Source organism: Protopterus annectens, chromosome 2.part1 (assembly GCF_019279795.1).
Source record: "Protopterus annectens isolate FY-2018-M chromosome 2.part1, PAN1.0, whole genome shotgun sequence".
Taxonomy (NCBI): Eukaryota; Metazoa; Chordata; order Ceratodontiformes; family Protopteridae; genus Protopterus; species Protopterus annectens.
Window position 1 is genome coordinate 1,196,665,347 of NC_056729.1, and position 22,763 is coordinate 1,196,688,109.

Here is a 22,763-nt window from a genome sequence, read left to right on the forward strand (position 1 = left end):
ATTGAAACTCGTGTCAGAGTTTCCAAATTCTTCCACAAAAGCCAAGCTTTCCAGCATTCAGAATTTCTGCTCCCAGGTTACTAGGCACTCCATCAAATGTAGTTATGATGCAATGGAGGCTTCGGCTAGAGCTGCAGCTACAGGGTCAGTCCTGAGAAGGTATTCATGGCTTAGACTACAACTCTACAGGATGATATTAAAGCTAAGCTTATGGATGCCGCTTTGGATAGCAAAGCTTTTTTGGCACTACAGCTGCAGAGATATTTAAAACTCTTTAGGAAAAGGGGAAGGAACTCCAGAATTTAAAACACATTTTTGTTTCCCTTGCCCCCCCCTCCAGAGAAATTACCCAGCCAGAACCACCTTTGTTAGAAAGGCAACTAAATCTCTCCCACCCAAAGGTAAGAAGGATGGTAGGCGACGAGCTCCTTCTAAGTCTGCTTCCTCCACACCGTCTCAGAAACGGCCTTTTCAGGCCAAACCTGGTAGCCTGTGACTACCAGATCCATCTATCCCCTTTCTCTTCACCTCTGTTTCCCTCCCAGCTTGGAAACCGATAACCCAGGACTCTTGAGTCCTCCATCTTCGACCAAGCTTACTTCATTGTACATGAAACCCATCCTACCTTAATTGGAATCCCACAATCTCCACAGAACCAATTGGAATTCTTTCCATTAGCTCTGTCCTCTCTCCTTCCTCAGGGCACTATCCAGGAGGTGCCACCCAACCAAGGGGGAGAAGGATTTTACACCAGTATATTTCTGGTCCCAAGAAGGGATGGCCCTTGGCAGCCTATCCTAGACCTTTCCCATTTAAACACCGCTCTAAGTTCCCACCTTTTGCATGCCGACTTTACCTACTGTACTCCCTCTTATTCTTCCCCAGGCCTTCATGGTGTCATTGGACATAAAAGATGTCTGTCTTCACATCCCCTTTCCACCAGCGGTTCAGGAGATTTCTTCGCTTTTCTATGGCTTCCTCTCATTTTTAGTTTTGTGCTTTGCCCTTTGGCCTATTGACGGCACCGGGGGTATTCACAAAACGTATAGACCCTGTTATAGCCCACTGCAGAATACAGGGCATATAGATATTTCCATATTTGGATGACCTGCTCTTCCAGGCCTCGTCTCCAGAAATACTCCGGGACAGTCTTTCCTACACAGTGTCCCTTCTGAGAGGGCTGGGGTTTGCCATCAACCTCCAAACGTCTTCCCTGATCCCCTTCCAGGATCATGTCTTCCTGGGGTACAGTGATAACTTGTTTACCCCCCAGAAAAGATCCTCTCTCTCACCTCATATTTCCAGAACCTAATACCACTTCAATCCCTGACTGCCAGGGAGTTCCTGCTCCTCCTGGGGTTCATGGCTTCAACTATTCCATTGCTTCCCTTTGCCAGACTTCACAAGGAAATTTCAGTGGTTCCTGAGAACAGCTTGGAAGCAACACACTCACCCTCTGGAATTTGTTGTCCACCTCCTACCCTGTTTGACAAAGGAGTTAGAGTTGTGGATTTTCCAGGTCTCCAGAAATCCAGGCATACCCCTGTCAACCATTTCCACCCACTCAGGATCTGTACACGGATGCGTCAGACACAGGATGGGGTGCAACTCAGGAAAACTGGAAGGTCAGGAATGTGTGGTCCCCTCGTCAGACAAAAGAACACATCATCTTTGCCCTCAAAATCTTCAAGTCCAGGATTTCACCAGGGGTTCTAAGGTGGTTCACAGACAATAGCACAGTCCTTTGGTACATCAACAAGCAGGGAGATACAAAGTCCCTATATCCTCTGCAGACTGACATTTTATGCCTCGGAGATAGCCCAGCAGGGTCAGGTTTCTCTCCAGGCTGTTTACATTCCCTGAGCTCATAATGTGACGGCAGAGTCTCTAAGCAGGTCCATGGCTCAGTCTCACGAGTGGATGTTGAACAGGGACGTGTTTCTGGACCTTGTCCATTGATGGGGTATCCCTCAGATAGATCTTTTTGCCTCCCTCTTGAACAGCCAGCTTCCCAAGTATTGTGCCAAGATTCCACATCCTGGGGCATGGGTGGTGGACTCGCTATCTTTTCCATGGATTGGGATGTTTTTGTACACACACACACCCCCCCCCCTTCCCACTCATTCAGAAGGTTCTGCTGAAAATTCAGCGGGAACAACCAGAAATTTTGCTGATGACCCCCTTTTGGCCAAGACAGCATTGGTTCCCCATTCTCCTACATTTAGCCAAGGGCAATCACCACAAGTTGCCCAACAGGATAGACCTACTCACACAGGACAAGGGCACTCTAGTACATCTACAAATGTCGACCCTAAATCTGACTCTGAGTGATGGGGCTTTAATTCAGTTTAGACACCTTTACACTGAGGACGTGCTACAAGTTCTGCAGGAGACACAAAAACCCACTACTACTAGAAAATCCTATGTCTCCAAATGGAAGAGGTTTTCCTTCTGGTGTCTTAAACACTTACAATTACTGTCTGTAGAGGTGCCAGTGGTTTTGTCTCATCTGTGTGAAATAATGAAGCGGGGCTTGTCATATTCCTCAGTTAAGGGATATTTGTCTGCCATCTCCACATGTTTACCTGTGTCTCCTGCCTTGGCTTCCAGGTTGGAAGTGAAACTGTTCCTAAAAGGCGTCCTTCACATTAGACCACCAAGGAAACTAATACCTCCTCCTTGGAATCTCAATTTTGTCCTGGAAAAACTTTCCCTAGCCCCCTCCGAACCAGCAATGTCATCCTTCTTGCAACACTGCACATGGAAAATGGTTCTCCTAGTGGCTATTACCTCTGCCAAAAGGGTTTATGAGCTGCAAGCCCTTATGGCCTCTTCTCACTTCACTGTCTTTTATAGAGACAGAATTTCTCTTTGGACGTAACCCATCCTTCCTGACAAACATGGTTAATGAGTTGTCCCTGAATAAGGCTGTCAATCTTCCTGCCTTCTTCCCATTTCCCCAATCCTCCAGTGTGAGGATTCTCCACACCTTGAATGTTCATAGACAACTCTGATACTACTTGTGAAAACTAAGCCCATCATTAAGTCTGATAAATTGTCTCCCATCATCAAGGGGCCTTGGGCCAACCAGTTTCCAAGCAAATGTTCTCCTCATGGATTTCTAAAACCATTTATTTATGCTACTCAGCCAATGGAAAGGATCTTTCTTCTCCTGTAAGGGCACACTCTACTAGGACAGTGTCCTCTTCTGGGGCCTTCTTTAAAGGATTGGATACAGGCTGTGTCTTGGAGGCAGCTACCTGGTCCTCTGTTAATACCTTCACCAAGCACTATAAATTGGATGCCATGTCCAGGGCAGGGTTTCCCAGAGCTATTCTCCATGGCTTTTTGGAAAATGTTTCTGCTCTTCCTCTCAGTTCCGCCTCTGCATGAGTTTTGGCATTCTCCCTCATGTTATGAATACTGCAGCATATGAAAAGAGGGACATACAAGAGTTATGGAAAATCTTACCATGTCCTTCTCTTCTATATCCTGCAGTATTGCCCCCCCCCCCGACCTTCCCCCTTATGCTTGTCTGATCCCTGGTTACATGTTTCTCACTTTATCAGGCTGGTGCTTTGCGGCATTCAGTTCTGAGGTAGGTATTTGCTGACGACTGCTTTATACCAAAAGTACGTATGCTTAGTGATGTGCGTCGTCATACGTACCTTGCAGTAGCATTTAGACTTTGGTATACTGGCCGGACGTATGAGTCAACCAGAGGAGGCTCCTCATGTTATGAATACTGCAGCGTATAGAAGAGAAGGTCAGCCTTTTGACATTATTTTAAACAACTCTGAGTACATTTAATTTATTTTTTTCTTCTGGATTACTGAATGCCATCTCTAGTGTTAAAGTTGATTTTTGCTGAACATCTCTCTGGTTCTCACCATACAAAAATGATGATCTCATTTTCTAATTGATTTTTGCTTACTGTCTCCACATTTCTTCTTTGCCTGTATTCAAGCAGACTAATTTTACCTAAATTGATATATGTATATATATATATATATATATATATATATATATATATATATATATATATATATGTATATATATATATATATATATATATATATATATATATATGTGTGTGTGTGTGTGTATATGTGTGTATATATATATATATATATATATATATATATATATATATATATATATATATATATATTTTTTTAACTTTTTCAAAGTTTTCTCATTGAGTGAGCTCTATTCAACCTTCTAATCACTGTGCAGTCCTCCTGGAAGCTGGTCAGAGCCATCTTGACTGAAGTGGGTTCTGATTCTTTGTATAATTGCTGTTTTGTACCCTTTTCCACCAACTTCCAGAGCTTAGTGAAATACACTTGTTATTTTGTTAAGTTAAAGCAAGCTAGAGAATGGATTGTTTTAGTCCCACCAAACTCCCTGTTAATCAGTGTTAGCCTAGTGAATCCCATTTTGAGCTTTAACCTTCTACAGTGGATATAAAAAGTGTATACATCCCTGTTAAAATGCCAGGTTTTTATGATATAAAAAAATGAGACCACAGTAAATCATTTCAAAATGTTTCTCACCTTTAATGCGACCTATAACCTGTACAATTTAATTGAAAAACAAATCTGTTGAGGGAAAAAAAATATAAAAAGTAAAAAAAAGTACAATAAGCTGGTTGCATAAGTGTGCACAGCCTTAAACTAATACTTTGTTGAAGCACCTTTTGGTGTAATTACAGCATTCAAGTCTTCTTGGGTAGGAGTGTATTAGCATGGCACATCTTCACTTGGCAATATTTAACCACTCTTCCTTGCAAAGGCCCTCCAAATCTGTCGGATTGCGAGGGCATCTCTTGTGCATAGCCCTCTTCAGGTCACCCCACAGATTTTCTATTGGATTTAGGTCTGGACTCTAGTTGGGCTCTTCCAAAACTTTAATTTTCTTCTGGTGAAGCCATTCTTTTGTTGATTTGGATGTATGCTTGGGGTCATTGTGTTGAAAGGTGAAATTCCTCTTCATCTTCTGCTTTCTAGCAGATGCCTGAAGGTTTTGGGCCAAAAGTGACTGATATTTGAAACTGTTCATAATTCTCTCCACCTTGACTAAAGCCCCAGTTCCAGCTGAAGAAAAGCAACCCCAAAACATGATACTGCCACCGTCACACTTCACCATAGAGATGGTGTTCTTTTGATGATGCGAAGTGTTGTTTTTGCACCAAACGTACCTTTTGGAATTGTGGCCAGAAAGTTCAACCTTAGTCTCATCAGACCATCCCACATTCTCCCACATGTTTTGGGAGACTTGATGTATTGTTTTGCAAATTTTAGCTGGGCCTGGATGTTTTTCTGTGTAAGAAAAGGCTTCCATCTTGCAAAACTACCCCATAGCCCAGACATGTGGAGAATACGGGAGATTGTTGTCGCATGTAATACACAACCAGTACTTGCCAGAAATTCCTGCAGCTCCTTCATTGTTGCTGTAGGTCTCTTGGTAGCCTCCCTGGCAAGTTTTCATCTTGTCTTATCAATTTTGGAGGGATGCCCAGTTCTTTGCAGCGTCACTGTTGTCCCATATTTTCTCCACTTTTTGATGACTGTCTTCACTGTGTTCCATGGTATATCCAATGCTGTGGAAATTTTTTGTATCCTTCTCCTGACTGATATCTTTCAACAATGAGATCCTTTTGATGCTTTGTAAGCTCTCTGCGAACCATGGCTTTTGCTGTAGCAGGCAACTGAGTAAATGTCAGGAAAATCCTACTAGGACAGCTGAACTTTATTTGGGGTTAATCAGAGTATCTTTAATTGATGGCATCTATGTACCCAAGAAGACTGAATGCTGTAAATAAATCAAAAGATACTTCAACAAAGTATTCGTTTAAGGGTGTGCACACTTACGTAACCAGCTTATTGTACACTTTTTATTTTTTATATTTTTTCCCCTAACAGAGTTGTTTGTTTTTCAGTTGAATTGTACAGGTTGTAGGTCACATTAGAGGTGGGAAAAGTTTTGAAATTATTTATTGTGGTCTCATTTTTTTTATATCACAAAAACCTGGCATTTTAACAGGGGTGTGTAAATTTTTTATATCCACTGTAGATGATGCACTGCACTCAAGTCAGGCTTAAGTCGTAGGTCTATCTTTCCTAACTTTTGCCTTAACTGAAGTTTGCCTCTTGTTCAGAAATCTGCAGGATAGTTACAATAAACATTGTTTACATCACAGCATTTCTTAAACCTTGCATATTTATTCTAATTCTAATCAGTATATATTTTTCAGCAGAGGCTACAGTAAATCATTTTTTTCTAGCCTTGGGATTTTCTTCTCTTCTGGTGAATTTTCTGAAGGTGATGTCTGAATGTTGGTAACTCAGTTGAAGATGCTTAGGTTGCATTCTCTCCGGAATGCTTGAGCGTAATCTACTGTTCATTCTCAGGGCTGCCTTCCACCCTTAGCTGGAGTTGCATTTCATTTCTGCAGTTGTCAGCTCTTTGTTTTTCGGTTGTGACTGGCAGTTGGTTCCTTTCAAAGGGTTAGTTTGCATGGATTGACTAGCTAGATGTATCATGCTGTATGTTAGTCCCAAAGGTAATTTATCAGCCTTTCCATTGCTGAGCTAAACCATGCATGCCCTGGTCTGTTTTATAACTTTTGAAGATTAAAGTTTCAGTTTTTTAGCACGTGGCTGTGAACTGATGTTAAGTTGTCTATCTCGCCTTCATTCTTGCTGGATGGGTTCGGAGCCGACCTCGGCTCCGACTCGGCCACTCTAAAAGCTCGAGAGTTGGTTCCACCGGCTCGAGGCTCCCCTTATATCCCACAATGCTAGGCGAGAGTTACCTCAGATCTCGTTTGCCGCTACAGCATCGAGGTGTTGGTTTTTCTACCGGCTTGTTGGTAAGTGTAATTTTGGTAAAATTAGATCACTTAAAACCCTATATTTTTGAGTTTAAATATATTTCCCTTAGTGTAGTGGGTTTTTCTACTCCCTTTTTCGAAAATCCCAATTTTTTCAAGAACTTTTAAAGTTCTCTCTCGGCCTTCTGGCCTTTCTCCATCCCCTAGTTGTGTGTGTGTCTTACTCTTGGTAAACTTTAGTTAATTGTTTATTTTTTGAGTTTTAAAAGTAGTTTAGTGTAATCAGTGTGTTTGTTGAGTGTGTGTGATTACACTTTTGTTTAAGATGTCTAAAGACACAAAGGTCTCAGGCTTCAAGAAGTGTGATGCGTGCTGTCAGAAAATGTCTCTGACAGACGGTCACACTTCTTGTGTCTATTACCTGGGGCCTTTGCACCTGCAGGACTCCTGTGCTGTATGCCACGGCTTCAGCCCCAGGGTCCTGCAGGAAAGAAAAAATAAGTTGATCCTGAGGGATCTTCTTAAGCCGGAGGATTCCCTTTCTGTCTCTGGGAAGCCCTCTAAGGCTTCTAGGTCCTCGGCTCCAGCAACTGAGCCGAGACCTAAGGCTTCTAAACCTCCGCCTACATCGGCTCCGGCTGGAGCCGATGAGTCTCAGTCCACAGTTTCTGTGGTTCCCTCGGCTCCGGCTGGGGCCGAGGTAATAGAGGTTCCCGTGTCGGCTCCGTCCAGATCTTGAGCCGACATCGAAGAGGTCAGGTCACCGTCCCTTGGCTCCGTTCATTCGGCTCCAGGATCTCCCCTGCTGTCTGAGCGGGCCATAAATCTCATTCCTCTAGGTCATCGAGGCTATCGGATCATGACCTTCAGAGGGTAGTGAGTCGACTTCTTAAGTCCGAGGCACTAGCCCAGATGCTTCAGAGCCCGACTCATCAGTCGATGCCTGCCCTTGTCCATCAATATATTCCTCCTCCGACTCCGTTGAGCTCGGGCGGTCGTCGGAACCAAGACTGTGGTAGCGTCGGAGCCGATACAATTGTCTTCGGCTCCATCGTCGGCTCCGATTTCTTCCTTAGAAGAATCTCGGCGCCGGACTTCCATCGTCGGCTCCGAGGGGATGGGTGGCATCGGACCCTTGTCCGACCCCGCTCTTCCTCTCGGAGCTTGGCGCTGGTGAGTTCGGCTCCGACATCGACCTCGAGCCATCACTGTCGGTGCCGAGGGGTTCTCAGCTTCTCGGGCGGGGACCTCTGGCTTTGCCTGACAGGGGTGCTTCGAGGTCATGCGGAGTGTGTTAGAGCCTGGCTCTACTCCACAGTCGGCGTCCGCCCCTCCCTCTACGGTGCCTCAGGTCAAGTCGACTCACTCCCTCATCCCGGACCGCAGAGAGCCAGCTCCTCAGGAACCCCCTGTGGGGATCTCATCCTCTTCCGAGGCCTCTCCTGATTTGGCAGAAGAGCCCCCTCGGAAGAGGAAGTGTAAGAGGAAACACATTGACTCACCTGAGTCAATCACATCTGATACAGATTTAGATGATTCCGAGGGTTCCCCCCGTTCCCCTTCTGAAGATGTCTCTTTTGCATACCTTCTAGAGATCCTGAAGCAGAGGGGAAATTGGCCAGCCCTTAACCCTTCGGAGGATGAATCCGTATATCTTGAGGCGTTTGGCTCTCGCCCTTCCACCTCCTGGGTGTCCCCCCCCCTTTGACCCCCTCATGCAGGTGGTTGCTAAAAAGGCATGGACGGCTCCTGATTCAGTAGATCCCACTCCCAGGAGACCCTCCAAATTCATAACGGCACCAGCAGACAAGCAGTTCTTGACAAAAGGAGTTTCTGTGGATGCTATGGTGGTAGCTGCTGCCACTAAGAAGGAACTAGCTGATCCTTCAGTACCTGTCCATCCACCTAACAAGGAATCTAGGTCCATGGACAGGTACGGGAAGCGGATGTTTTCGTCAGCGACATTTACTATGCGTTAAGCTGAACTACCTGTGCCATTTCACTCGTCTTCAAAGAGACTTGATTAAAGCGAGTGACATGTTGAAGGATCCTACAGCTGTGGGTTTTCAAGATAAAATGAACACTCAGCTGGCTACCCTTAACTCCATAGCCAACTCCTCCATCGCCTCCTTTCTTATGCGGCTGATGGGCGAGTAGAACGCAGGGACAGGTGTGGCCTTACGTAGGCATGCTTGGATGCGGCTATGCAATTTGCGGACCCCTTCAAGGCGTGTTTCACTAACTCCCGTTTGATGGATCATCTCTCTTTGGTCCTCAAGTGAAAGAAACCTTGACTAGGTGCGAGACTGATGGCAAGACTCTTTCTGCCGTCGGAGTCCGTTTTCTACTCCTTCTAGGCCTTACCCCAAAGGCCAGAAAAGTGGGAAAATGTGGTTCCGTAAACAAAATCAAGGGACTTCGCCTGGCACAAAGTCGTTACCCGCCAGAGGCAGAGGCGGGAATAACAATGGTAGGCGTCGCCCTCGAGGCAGGGGCTCCAGAACCAGGGCAATCGAGAAGCCTTCTCTGATAAGCCCTTTCAGCATCCCTGAGGTGTTGCCCGGCTGCCCACCTTGGAGGCAGTCGGGAAGGTGTCACTGTACCCAAAAGCCTGGCTATCCCTGACTCAAGACAAATGGGTACAGTCTATCATTTCGAAGGCTATTCTATCCCCTTTCTTAGCATTCGAAACAATCAAAAAATCCCTTCCAGATGTTCCACCGCCAAAGGGATCTAGCGGTTTTGGAAATTTCAAAACTGCTTGCAAAAGAGCAATTCAGCCAGTTCCAGCAGACCAGCAAGGATCCGGAATCTACTCAAGGTTCTTTTAGTTCCAAAGAAAACAGGGGACTGGAGACCAATTTTGGATCTCAGTATCTTGAACAGATCAGTCAAGAAAACAAGATTTCGGATGGTCACGCTGCAGTCCATCCTTCCCTATTGGGAAAAGGAAACTGGATGTGCTCTATAGACCTTCAGGATGCGTACTATCACATAAAATGAACAGGCGCTCCAGAAGATTCCTCCGCTTCAGGCTGGGAACCAGTCATTTTCAATTCAGGGCCCTGCCCTTTGGTCTCACCACTGCCCCCCGGGTGTTTACCAAATGCATGGCAGTGGTAGCTTCTCACCTGAGGCGACAAGGATTCCAGGTGTTTCCATATTTGGACGACTGGCTCCTCACAGCTCCCACCAAGCATCTCCTTCTGATGGCCAGGGATTACACTTTTCGCATTTGTCAAGAGTTAGGCATTTCAATAAATTGCGAAAAGTCTGTTTTGTCGCCTTGTCGTACTATTACCTTCATAGGCGCAAATCTAGACACAGTAGACATGTCTGCGAGGCTAACAGATCAGAGAATAACAGACATACACAGACTGGTCTCACTCCTTTTCAACAACAACAGAATCAAAGCCAGGTTAGTTCTGAAAGTGTTGGGAATTATGGCGGCTGCCATACCTCTGCTTCCATTAGCCAGATTCCACGTGCGAATCCTTCAATGGATGCTCTTTACACAATGGTCATACCAGCAACTTCCAATGTCCCACACCATTATGATCACGCAGGCGTGCAGAAATCATCTCATGTGGTGGATGTCTTCCCCTCAGCTCTAGTTGGGAAGACCCTTTGTTCCTCCCCCTCCGGTTGCTACTCTGACAACGGACGCCTCCTTGATCGGGTGGGGGGGGGGCATTATCAGGGCAGGACGGTCCAGGGCACATGGCAACCAGACGAATGCCACTTGCACATAAATGTTCTGGAGATGAGAGCAGTGCTTTTAGCGTTGCAAGCCCTTCAAGACTCTCTTCCCTTGGGAACGATTGCAATCCAGACAGACAACATGTCTGTAGTGTGGTACATCAACAAACAAGGCGGAACCAGGTCCTACCCCCTGTGTCGAGAAGCACTCAGATTGTGGCAATGGGCGATTTCTTCTCAGCGTTTTCTGATAGCAACGCACATCCCCGGGAAGTCCAATCAAATAGCGGACAAATTGAGCAGAGCTATCCTCATGCCTCACGAGTGGTCTCTGAAAGACTCTGTTGTGAGAGATTTTTCTCAAGTGGGGTCAGCCTTGCTGCGATCTTTTTGCTACTCCCCAAAACAGCAAGTGCAGACATTATTTCACTCTATTCCCTTTACCAGGCCAACCCAGCAGAGGCGCTCTAGTCCAAGTTTGGCCCGGGGACTTCTGTATGCATTTCCTCCTTCCCACTAATCTCTCAAGTGATACAGAAAGCTATCGCTCAGAAGGCCTCGTTGATCCTCATTGCTCCTTACTGGCCTCGACAGGTGTGGTTCCCCTTTCTACATCAATTTCTAATGGGCGACCTTGGCATCTGGACCTAGTTCCAGACCTTTTCATCCATGAATCGGGTCAGTTACATCGCTCCCTCCCTCTCTGAACCTCACTGCTTGGTTCCTCCAGTTCCAACCTTAGCCAGGCTTCCTCAATTATCTCACTCTGTTCGAGATATTTTGATAGCTTCCCATAAATCTTCCACTAGGAAGATTTATTTGAGTAAGTGGAAACGTTTCACATATTGGGCTCAAGGAAGGGACATAGATCCTTTCACTGCTTCCATCCAAATAGTCCTTGATTTTCTAGCTGAACTCTTCCATGCAGGTTCATCCCCTTCTACTCTTAAAGTTCAATTGGCAGCTATCTCTAACTTTCATGTGGGTATTTCTGAGTCTGCCTTAATGTCCCACAAGTTTTGCAAAGCCTTTTTGAAAGGAGTTTTTCTTCTCAGACCTCCTATAAGAAATCCTCCTTCTCCTTGGGACCTAAATTTAGTTCTTACCTCTTTGATTCTACCCCCTTTCGAACCTGCAGCCTCCTGTTCTTTAAAATTGCTATCATGGAAGACTCTCTTTCTGGTAGCTATTACTTCAGCTAGAAGAGTCTCAGAACTTCATGCACTCAGCTGTCGACCTCCTTATCTATTGTTCCATAAGGACAGGGTATCCTTACGAACCAACCCGTCCTTTTTGCCTAAGGTAGTCTCGACGTCAAATCTAAATCAAAGCATTGACCTCCCTGTCTTTTTCCCAGAATATTCCAATAGGTCTGAACAAAAATTACACTGGCTAGATGTTCATCGTCAGTTGAGGTACTATTTGGATAGAACAAAACAATTCAGAAAATCTGACCAACTGTTTATCTCCTATGCAGAAGGCAGAAAGGGACTTTCAGTGTCAAAGGTATCATTATCTAGATGGCTTACATCTCTGATTACCCTTGTTTATGAGATTAGACACCAAAAGCTGCCTAATAAACCTAAGGCCCATTCTACCAGAGCCTTGGCTACTTCCTTAGCCTTCCAAGACAGACTGCCTATTGACACCATTTGTGCAGCGGCTACTTGGGCTACTCCTCACACTTTCATTTCTCATTATAAGTTGGATTTAGCTTCTAGGCATAGAGCTAACTTTGGTTCCACTGTTCTCAGGAGTCTGTTCCGTTAGGCCACCCGGGACAAGGTGCTAGGGACGCGGTCCCATCCAGCAAGAATGAAGGCGAGATAGACAACTTAACATATAGAAGTTATGTTCTTACCATAACGTTCCATGTTAGTTGTCTTCTTCTCTCGTCCCACCCTCCTTCCCTCTGGCCTGGACAGACCTAGAGGAGTTGTGATTGTGACCTCTCTTTCTACCACCTCTTTTCTTAAGCATATGCTGCTTGCATATTTCCTGAATCAGGATGTAGGTCACCCTTCTTTCTCCCTGTTGTTAGAGGTGGACTCTGTTTAGAGTTATTCTGTTACTATTATAAGCTGGGGTTAGCTTACAAACGAGATCTGAGGTAACTCTCGCCTAGCATTGTGGGATACAAGGGGAGCCTCGAGCCGGTGGAACCAACTCTCGAGCTTTTAGAGTGGCCGAGTCGGAGCCGAGGTCGGCTCCGAATCCATCCAGCAAGAAGGCGGCGAGAAGAAGACAACTAACATGGAACGTTATGGTAAGAACATAACTTCTATTTTCATGATATGAAATGTGCAAAATTCAACAACTGCACTATGTACATGATTGATGAATTCTTGGGGTTATTTCTAGTCCATAACAATAAACATATGCACTTTTTTTTTTGCAACAATTAGAACGCTGACAGGTTCAGTGAATGACAGCAGTGGAGAAGAGATTTCTGATGAGCTAACACTACATTCAGAGGTGCTATCTCCCGAGAATCTGCCCTGTTCACCAGCCAGTCATGTGGAAGTTCATAAAGATAAGGAATATGGTAAGAATTTAAATTATCTAAATAAATAAAGTTTGACTGTTGTGTTACGTCCATCGTTGTGTAGATACCCACTTTAGAGGGGTGTATTCCTCCATTTTTTATTGCAGTAAAACTTACTGGCAAAGGCACAACATAATGTCTGTACACAAGAACCCACAAAAAAATCATGTTTGACTGGCAAATAACTGCTTTTCACTTCATGCTGCAGATCAGGTTGAAATATTATATGTGTTTTTTACTGATTCAATAGCTACAGCACTTCATTTTAGTTCTGCCTTTAACACGGTCATTCCCCAGAATCTGATATCGAAGCTGATCCTATTGGCAAACTCCCCTATGTAACTGGTTACTGGACTTTATCATCAATAGACCCTAAAAAGTATGTGTGGGAAAGAACAGTTCAGTCAGTATTACATTGAGCATGGGTGTTCCTCAGGGCTGTGCCTTGAGTCCTCTGCTGTTCACCTTGTTGACACATGACTGTATGGCTAAGCATGAGTCCAACAAAATCATCAAGTTTGCAGATGATACCACTGTCATAGGTCTTGTCAGAAATGATGAGGAAACAGCCTACAGGGATGAAGTGGCACATCTGATAGGTCGGTATGACAGCAGCAATCTGGCCTTATATGTAAGCAAGACCAGTGAATTAATAGTGGACTTCAGGAGGACTCAGGAAATACATCAACCTTTGTAAATTGAGGGGGTGGCAGTGGAAAGAGTCAAAAACACCAAGTTCCTGGGGGTGCACATCTCAGATGACCTGTCCTGGTCGACTATATTAACCACACAGTGAAGAAAGCACAGCAACGTCTGCAGTTCCTACAGAAACTGATGAAGACAAACCTGTGTCAGTCCATCCTCAAAGCCTTTTTCTAAGAGGACCATGGAGAGCATTCTCTCAAATATAACATCATTGTTTGGTATGGTAAGTGCAAAGCATCTGACCGCAAGGCTTTCTTGAGGGTAGTGAGGACAGCAGAAAAAGTCATTGGTTCCTTGCTGCCATTCATGGATGATCTGCATGAGACTCTGTGTGTGGGAAGGGCTAGGAAAGATGATCAACAATCCCACTCACCCTGCCCATGGCATGTACTTCCTCCTTTCCTCAGGCAGGTGGTATCACAGCTTGCACTGCAAAACATCTAGAGTGAACAGGTGCTTCCTCTTCTCTATCCATAAGGCTGTTGAACTTAAATGGCAGGAATGACAGCAAATATTGAATTGATATGACACTTCCTGCGAAGTATCATCTGTAGTAATCACTCTGGCAGATTGCTTCAATAACTGGTACATTTAGCCGGATTTCTTATGCTATTATTTCCTGAATGTGCAATAGTCAGGAAGGAGTCCACCACTCCATACATGTGCAGTATGAACATCAGAATATATTATACTACAACTGATGAAGTGCAGTATTCTAAGCAATCGCAATGTGAAGTCATAGCCCTGTAATACCTAATAGTTTAATATTGTCTAATGTCTTTCTGTCCAATTGTGGTACTTCATTGCATTGTTAATATTTTAATTGTTACTGTATGTGTATTAGTCTTATTGTCATTCAGAGTATGTGCTCGTTATTATGTCTTGCATGGGGACCAAAGCAACATAATTTCGTTCAGCTTGCACTGCTGTGTATATCTGATTGATGTTTACTTTGAGTTTGACTTTGACTATGTCTATATCTAAACAGGAGCAAGGAGCCAGGATGATGGCATAGAAAGAGAGAGCAGGTTGGGGGTTGTGGATAGATGAGAATGCGGTTAAGGATAAAGTCAAAAAATAAGTTGTGTGAATTTGGGGGACCTAAGTAACAAAGCCCAGATGAGCTGCATCCTTGACATGTCATTGGTGTTTTTAAGTGACTGGAAGAGCTGTGCATTCTGCCCAAAATTTTGCAGACACTCATGGATATGTTGGGTGGTGCGATCACTTCTGGAGGAACATTAGGGCTGTTTGGTGGAAATATTCCTTGCAGAAAGTCAGAGAATGTTCTCCTGTCAGCCCATTACATCCCTCCCTTCAGCTCTTCACTGGGTGTACATGGGAACTAGAGTAAAAAAACAAAGAAAACTGCCTGATGACCGTTTGAATGACTGGCGTCCTGGTTGACCATTTCCACAGTGATGGGGAACAAAATGATCATTGGGCAGTAGGGGTAAAGAGCAGAGAAAAAAAGAATGCTAACTGCAGGCTTTCCTTCCTGTCCAAAGATCACTGATAAATGGTGCTTGCATTTCAGAGCTTCTTGAAGTGGAACAGATGAGCAGTATGTCCTTCACATCTTAGGTATGCATCTTCAACTCAGGTTTTTACCTTATGTGAGTTCCTGGCTTTAGGAAGACAGAATAACAGTTTGTCTCTTTCGTTTATGAGAGAAAAGTAGATTGCCACCTCCATTACATTTTTTCATCAGATGCTAATCTACATTTTGGGGAAGATGTTGATGATGTTCTTCGTGTTTCACTGTTGCAGTCATTACATTTGGGTAATCCTGCTGGCAGGTTGCCCTCAGCCGGCCTGAATTCCAAAGTCTTTGGTCCTGCGTCAGCCACTGTCTTCCCCCTCCCTGACGTCACGTCATCAGGGGGTATAAAACAAGCAGCCAATGCCATTTTCTTCAGTCTTTCTTGCCGCGCGGTGCCTGAAGCAGAAACAATTCGCAAGTGTCGGTCGGCCGACTCCTGAGATTTTCGTGTTAGTTTCAGATCCGAAGTCTTCAATAAAGCTAAGTACCCAATTGGGGAAACTTTTTTCTTGCTCCAGACCGATGACAGAAAAAGTTAATTGTATTTCTTGTGGTAAGCAAATACCTCATAAGGATTTTCATTCTTACTGTATTCCTTGCCTAGGCCCTGATCACAACGTTACTGGTTGTCGGTTTTGTGCTACATTCAACCAACGCACTATTAAGCGTCGGTATGATTTTGCTTTAAAGTTTTTTGGACGCCAGTTTAATTATCCTGAAATGTTGTCAGATAGCCATCCGACTACCGGAGTTTACAAAAAAACGCAAATAAAAGGATAGAGAAAAACATCCAAGGCCCAAAACAGATGAAGCTTCTCCTAAGCCAGTCGCCGGTTCTCAGTGAGGCACTTTCGCAGCCCCTGACGCCTGCTACTTTAGAGTCGCAGGCCGCTACCGACTTCCACGTGGAGTCAGCCATGCGGCTGGATACTCAAGGTATTGGAGCCTCGGACGCTAATCCCTCAGATGGGTCCGGAGCCGCTGAGCAGGTACTGGCTTCTGAGGGTGTATTCAGACCTAAACATCTTTACATTAAAACAACTTCAGCTTCAAAGACAAAAGCTAAAGCACCTTCTAAAGCAAAGAAACAAACTCAAGCCACATGGACAGGCCTCTATGCCCAAAAAACAGATGCTCAAGATGGCCGAAGACTTGATTACCTTGATCAGGGGTTCCCATCCCCCTCCTGATAAGAGGCCTAGGCAAGACACTGACTATGAATCTTCACATCAGCTTTCCATTTCTTCTGATTCCTCTTCTGATCAGGGATATTCTCTACCCCCCTATGAGGATTCTGATGCTGAAGAATCTATTCCTTCAGCATCTCCTCCTGAGGACTATTCCTTTGGGGAAACCTTGCATACCATTTGGGAGCATTTCCACTGGGAGAGCCAAGATTTTTCAGAATCTAAAAAGAGGCTCAGGGATTTTCTTTTACTACCTCAGCACAGGCCTCTAGCAATTCCACCTGTGTTAGACATTGTAGATGGTGTGTTTTCGGAGTCTAGTCTGACACCTGACTCATTACCCCCAGCCCCTGTTAAGCCTGACCGATAGTACAGTGTTCCTGACTCACACAAATTTCTTTTTAGAAACGCTGCTGCTGACCCAGAAACTATTTCACAGGGTCCAAAGGGAGTTAAGGCTTCCATGGCAAAAAACCCAACCCCCTCTGACAGAGATTCAAGAGCACTGAATAGATGGAGAAAAAAGGTTTACACACCTGCAGCTTTGGCTATAAGGGACTTAAACTGTCAATTTCATATGTTTAAGTATCAGCAACATGTCATGGGATTGCTTAAACAGAAAATGTTGCTAAATACTGAATATGGAGAAAACAAGGAAATGCAGGATTTATTATATGCAGCAGAACAAGTTGGAAAGCATACTTTGCAATGGTTTTGATTCTTTGGAGGCCTCCTGCAGGGCCGCAGCTACGGGCTCTGTAATTAGGAGGCATGCTTGGTTAAAGGAACAAAATCTGCCTGCTCATGTTAAAGTTAAATTACTAGATGCAACTTTACAGCATGATACTTTGTTTGGTGTTAAGGCAGAAGAGGTGTTAAAGAAAATGGAGGACAAAGCTAAATCAATGCAAACTGTCAAAGATTTTTTACAAGTACAGCCACTTAGGTTTAGTAGACACTGGCCTACAAAAAATTGGTCCTTTCCTGTGTCAGACAGACCTCAAAGGGGCAGACCCAGACGCCCTAGGGGCAGATCCCAGGCGCAAGGTTCTTACAGACCCAAGCAATGGGATGCTTCTACCTCCAAAACTGGAGATGATAGATCACAAACATACAGAAAACAGCCTTAATGACTTCCCCCTGCCTGCACCAAGCACTTATCTTCTGGCAGCACCCTTAGTGGGAAAACTAGCACTTTTTGCTCAAAATTGGCACATCATAACCCAGGACAAGTGGGTTCTAAACATAGTGTCACAAGGCTACAAGTTCCATTTCCATACTCTGCCAAAGGCAAACGGCTTGCCAGATCTGCCAAAAAATCAATGGGCAGAGGCACAAAAACAAGTCTCATCCCTCATGGACATGGGGGCCATTCAACAAGTACCAGGGCAAGAGCAGGGACAAGGTTTTTACTCAAGACTATTCTTGGTACCCAGAAAGGACAAGGCCTGGAGGTCGATACTGGACCTATCTATTCTGAACACTTTCCTGGATATTCCAAAATTAAAAATGTTGACCTTGCAACAGCTTCTGCCCATGCTGGGCAAGGATGCTTGGCTTGTGACTTTGGACCTAAAAGAGGCATACCTGCATGTTCCAATCAGACAACCATGCAGAAGATACCTCAGATTCAAGGCAGGTTCAATGCATTACCAATTCTCTGCACTGCCCTTTGGCTTATCTACTGTGCCCAGGGTCTTTACAAAGTGCATGGCACCAGTAATTGCATTCTGCAGACAAAGAGGAATACAGATATACCCTTATTTGGATGACTGTCTCATTCAAGCAGAGAACAAGGACATTCTTCTTCAACATCTGGCGTTCGTGAAAAGACTTCTAACATGCCAAGGGTACACAGTCAACAAAAAGAAATCAAAACTAGTACCCTCACAAGAGATTACATTCCTGGCTGCAAGCTTGATTACAACTGCCCAGATGGCTTCTCACGTCAGACAAAGGCAACTGACTACCTATTTCATCCCCTGCCTGCAACAGGAATTTCGATGGGCAAAAGCTTGTCACCAGAAGAAGGGACAGCCATTCACATTACCTCCAGCCAGGTAGACACTAACAACGGATGCATCAGACTATGCCCTGGGAGCCCACATGGCAGGAAAAGGCATTCACAGGGCACATGGTCCTCAAACCAAATGCATCTACATATCAATCAAAAAGAGATGTTAGCTGTGCAAAATGTCCTGACAGCCTTCAAGGACCAACTTCATCCGGGACAACTACTGATAAAGACAGACAACACCACGGTCATGTGGTATATAAACAAGCAGGGGGGACACACATTCTTACCCCCTTTGCAGACTAGCCATGACCTTGTGGGACACAGCCTTGGCTTACCCAAGTACATCTGCAGGCACAATTCCTGCCAGGAAAGGAAAATACTCTGGCAGACGAACTAAGCAGAAAGCTCATGGATCCCCACGATTGGAAGCTGGATCCACAAGCCTTCAGCATGATAACAAGGACATGAGGATGCCCGGACATAGATCTATTTGCCTCCCCTCTCAATTACCAACTAAAAAGATTCTGCACAAGGACTTATCACAGACAAGCATGGAAAGTGGACGCCCTATCTTTCAGCTGGAAAAAACTATCAGTATATGACTTTCCTCCACTGCCTCTACTTCCCAAGGTGCTCCTAAAAGTCAGACAGGAGAAGCCAAAGATGATACTGATTGCCTCAGACTGGCCACACCAGTACTGGTATCCAATACCAAGGAACTTCTCTCTATACCCAGCTTGGCCCTTACCTCAAATACCTTGACTACTGTCCCTGCAAAACATTCAGATCATGCACAGCCAACTCAGGACATTAAACTTGGCAGCATGGCGGATAATGTAGTCATACAAAACACACCTCTCAGTAAAGCTGTAATGGATGTCATTCTGGAAGCCAGAAGGCCTAGCATTAGAAAGTATTATGCTGGAAAATGGAAGAGATTCTGTGCCTGGAACCAGGCACAAGGAACCGATACAGCGGTAAGCAATACTTAACTGAGATGCTGGACAAAGGCCTATCTTTTTCATCAATTAAAATTCATGCCTCTGCCATTTCGGCTCATTACAATACAGAGCCACCACTTTTTTTCTCATCCTTTATTAAAGCCTTACCTCAGAGGAGCCAAAAATTTAAGGCCCCCAAGGAGACTACCAATACCTGTATGGGACCTCAACTATGTCTTGGAAAAATTCACCCTACCTCCTTTTGAGCCAGCGGCTACTGCTGACATGAAGATTTATCTTGGAAAACAGCGCTGCTCTTAGCAATTACTTCTGCAAGATGAGTTTCTGAGTTACAGGCGCTCATGGCTGTGGAACTTTTCATAATTTTTCATCCAGACAGGGTCTCCCTTAGGACAAACCCAACATTTATGCCTAAAATAGTGTCCATTGTGGAGCTTAACCAAGCCATCCATCTGCCTACCGTTTACCCAAATCCACAGAACAAGGGGGAGAGAATTCTGCATTCTTTGGACATACACAGACAGCTTAGATTCTACTTGGCAGGAACCAAAGCTTTCCGGAAGACAGAGCAATTACTAGTGACATATGCTGCAGGATCACAAGGAAAGTCCATCTCAAAGCAGACTATTTCTAAGTGGTTAGGACACTGCATTCATTTCTGCTACTCACACCATGGCAAGTCAGTGCCTAAGGGAATTAGGCCTCATTCCACCAGAGCTGCAGCCACCTCAGCAGCCTTTCTCAGGGGAGTACCAAATAGAGACATTTTAGAGGCAGCTACTTGGAGTTCAGTGCACACCTTTACAAAGCACTATCATCTGCCACTCTACTCTAAATCCAGGGCAGGCTTTGCCACTGCAGTTCTGCAGGGCCTCTTAGCCGCTCCTACTGCTGTCTAGTACCAGCCCCCCAACCATAGCTTTGGGACTCTACCCAAATGTAATGACTGCAACATTGAAACACGAAGAACATAGTACACTTGCGTACACTTACCATAAATGTAGATGTTCGAGTGTATTCACTGTGGCAGTCCAGGTTACCCACCCACCTTCCCCATTTTTTCTTTTGGATCTTACCTTTCCTTCTCTGATTTATACTACCTATGTGGTGTATTTGCTTATAGATGAAAGTAAAATTTATATTGGTGTATTTATATAAAGTTTGGCTATCCATTTTGGGGGAACTTGACATCTGGGGCAAGAAAAACTGAAGAAAATGGCGTTGGCTGCTTCTTTTATACCCCTGACAACCTGACGTCAGGGAGGGGGCGACAGCGGCCGACGCAGGACCCAAGACTTTGGAATTCAGGCCGGCTGAGGGCAACCTGCCAGCAGGATTACCCAAATGTAATGACTGCAACAGTGAATACACTCGAACATCTACATTTATGATAAGTGTACACAACTGTACTTTCTTCGTGTTTCACTGTTGCAGTCCTCACACTTGGGTTATCCTGCCAGGGGTAGCCCTCAGTTTGCCCGAATACCAGAGGCTTAGTATTTCTGCGTCGGTTGCTGTCGTTCCAGGACTGACGTCAGGTCGTCAGTGTTATAAAATCAGGCAGCCGTCACCATTACATCAGTCTTTTTTGCAGAGGAGCCCAAAGCAGAAGCAATTTGCATAAGGGTCGGTTGCTACCTGAGTTTTCGTTTCCGAACTGAAGTTGAAGTCTTCTAAAGCTAAGTACCCCGTTGGGGATCCTTTTTTCTTGCTCTAACCAACGTTATAAAAAGTTAACAGTTGTCTTGCCTGCAGAAAGCAAATACCACACAGAAATTTCCATTCTTACTGCGTCACCTGTTTAGGCGCAGACCACGACATCCCTCGCTGTCGGTTTTCTGCTTTGTTCAATGCCAGAACTCTATGTCATCGGACCGTTGTAGCTAAATATTTTCGCTCTCAATCTCCGCATTCTGAACTGGCTTTGGTAAGCCATCCAACTATCGATCTTCTGAAAATTAACGTAAGGATTAAGACGGAGACAGTCCGCACAGGTCCAAAACTGCCGATGATGCTTCAGTTAAGCTAGTCACCAGTTCACCGGTCCTCAGTGAGGTGCTTTCGCAGCCCCCGATGCCTGCTTCTGTGGATTCGCAGGCCGCTACCAAGACCCGTTTGGAGTCCAGTATGCCATGAGACTCTTCTTTGACTAAGGATCTTGCAGATGTCTCTACCTTGGATGGGTCCAGAGACGCTGAGCAGGCACCGGCTTCCAAGGAAGTTCTTCACACTACCGATACTCTACACAAACCAACGACTTCTTTCATGTTGTCAGATGTTCTTCATCTCACATTGCTGCAGTCCTTACATATGGGTAGTCCGCTGTCCTCGGTCGGCCCGAATACCAAAGTATTAGGCTGACGTCGGTCATGGGCGCTCAGATCTGACATCAGAGCGTCAGGGTATAAAAGCGCATGACCGACGTCATATCCTCAGTCTTTTTTGCCGCATGGTCCGATGCAGAAGCAGCGTTGCAAGTGCCGTTCGGCGTTCTGAAATTTTCGTATTCTGAGTTTCAGACCGAAACCAAGTTGGGCTAAGTACCCCGTTTGGGAATATTTTTGTTTTTTCTTGCCTCAGTTAATTCTGGATGTCAGAAAAAGTGAATAATTGTATTTCTTGTGGGAAACAGATACCGCATAGGGATTATCACTCTCTTTGCATTCCTTGTTTGGGACCGGACCACGACGTAGTTGGGTGTCGGTTTTGTGCTAGGTTTAATAAGCGCACTATAAAAAGAAGGTTAGATTGTGCTAGGTTAGTCTTTGGTAAGCGGTGTAATTATACTATGCCGTCGGCTCCTCCGGCCCGCTTCCACGAAGAAGCGCAAAGACAGATCCTTGAAACCTAGACAGGTTGATTCGTCCGTTTCGGACGCCGGTCCTACAGAAACTACAGTGGAGCAGGTGGATCCGGCTGAAGTTTCTGTTGAGTCTCAGGGGGAAACTTTGATTTTGCAAGATGTGGCCTCACAGGAGTCAGGTCAAGCTGAAGGGGCCTCTCAGGTTACTGTTCTCCCTTCTATGCCTAAGGTGGTTAGGCCTTCTGCTACTATTTCTAAGGCTTCTTCTAAGGGTAGGTCTGTTTTGCCTTCCTCTGGTGTCCCTCCAGGTACTTCAGGGTCTGTGCCTAAAAAGCACATGCTTAAAATGGCAGAAGATTTGATTTCTTTAATTAGAGGTTCTCTGCCCCCTCCTGATAAGAGGCCCAGGGTGGAGCCAGAGTTGGAAAGTTTGGATCAGGCCTCAGATGACTCAGACTCTTCTGCTG

The 22,763-nt window shown here is 45.0% G+C and overlaps 1 protein-coding gene across 1 annotated transcript in view; it reads left to right on the forward strand.

Moving 5' to 3' along the window:
- The window catches only part of REV3L (REV3 like, DNA directed polymerase zeta catalytic subunit), a 2,860,434-nt gene that overhangs the window by 479,814 nt on the left and 2,357,857 nt on the right, over positions 1–22,763 (forward strand). Inside the window, exon 9 of the mRNA XM_044062729.1 lies at positions 12,940–13,079. Coding sequence (XP_043918664.1) covers positions 12,940–13,079 — 140 coding nt within the window. The remainder of the gene's footprint in view (positions 1–12,939; positions 13,080–22,763) is intronic.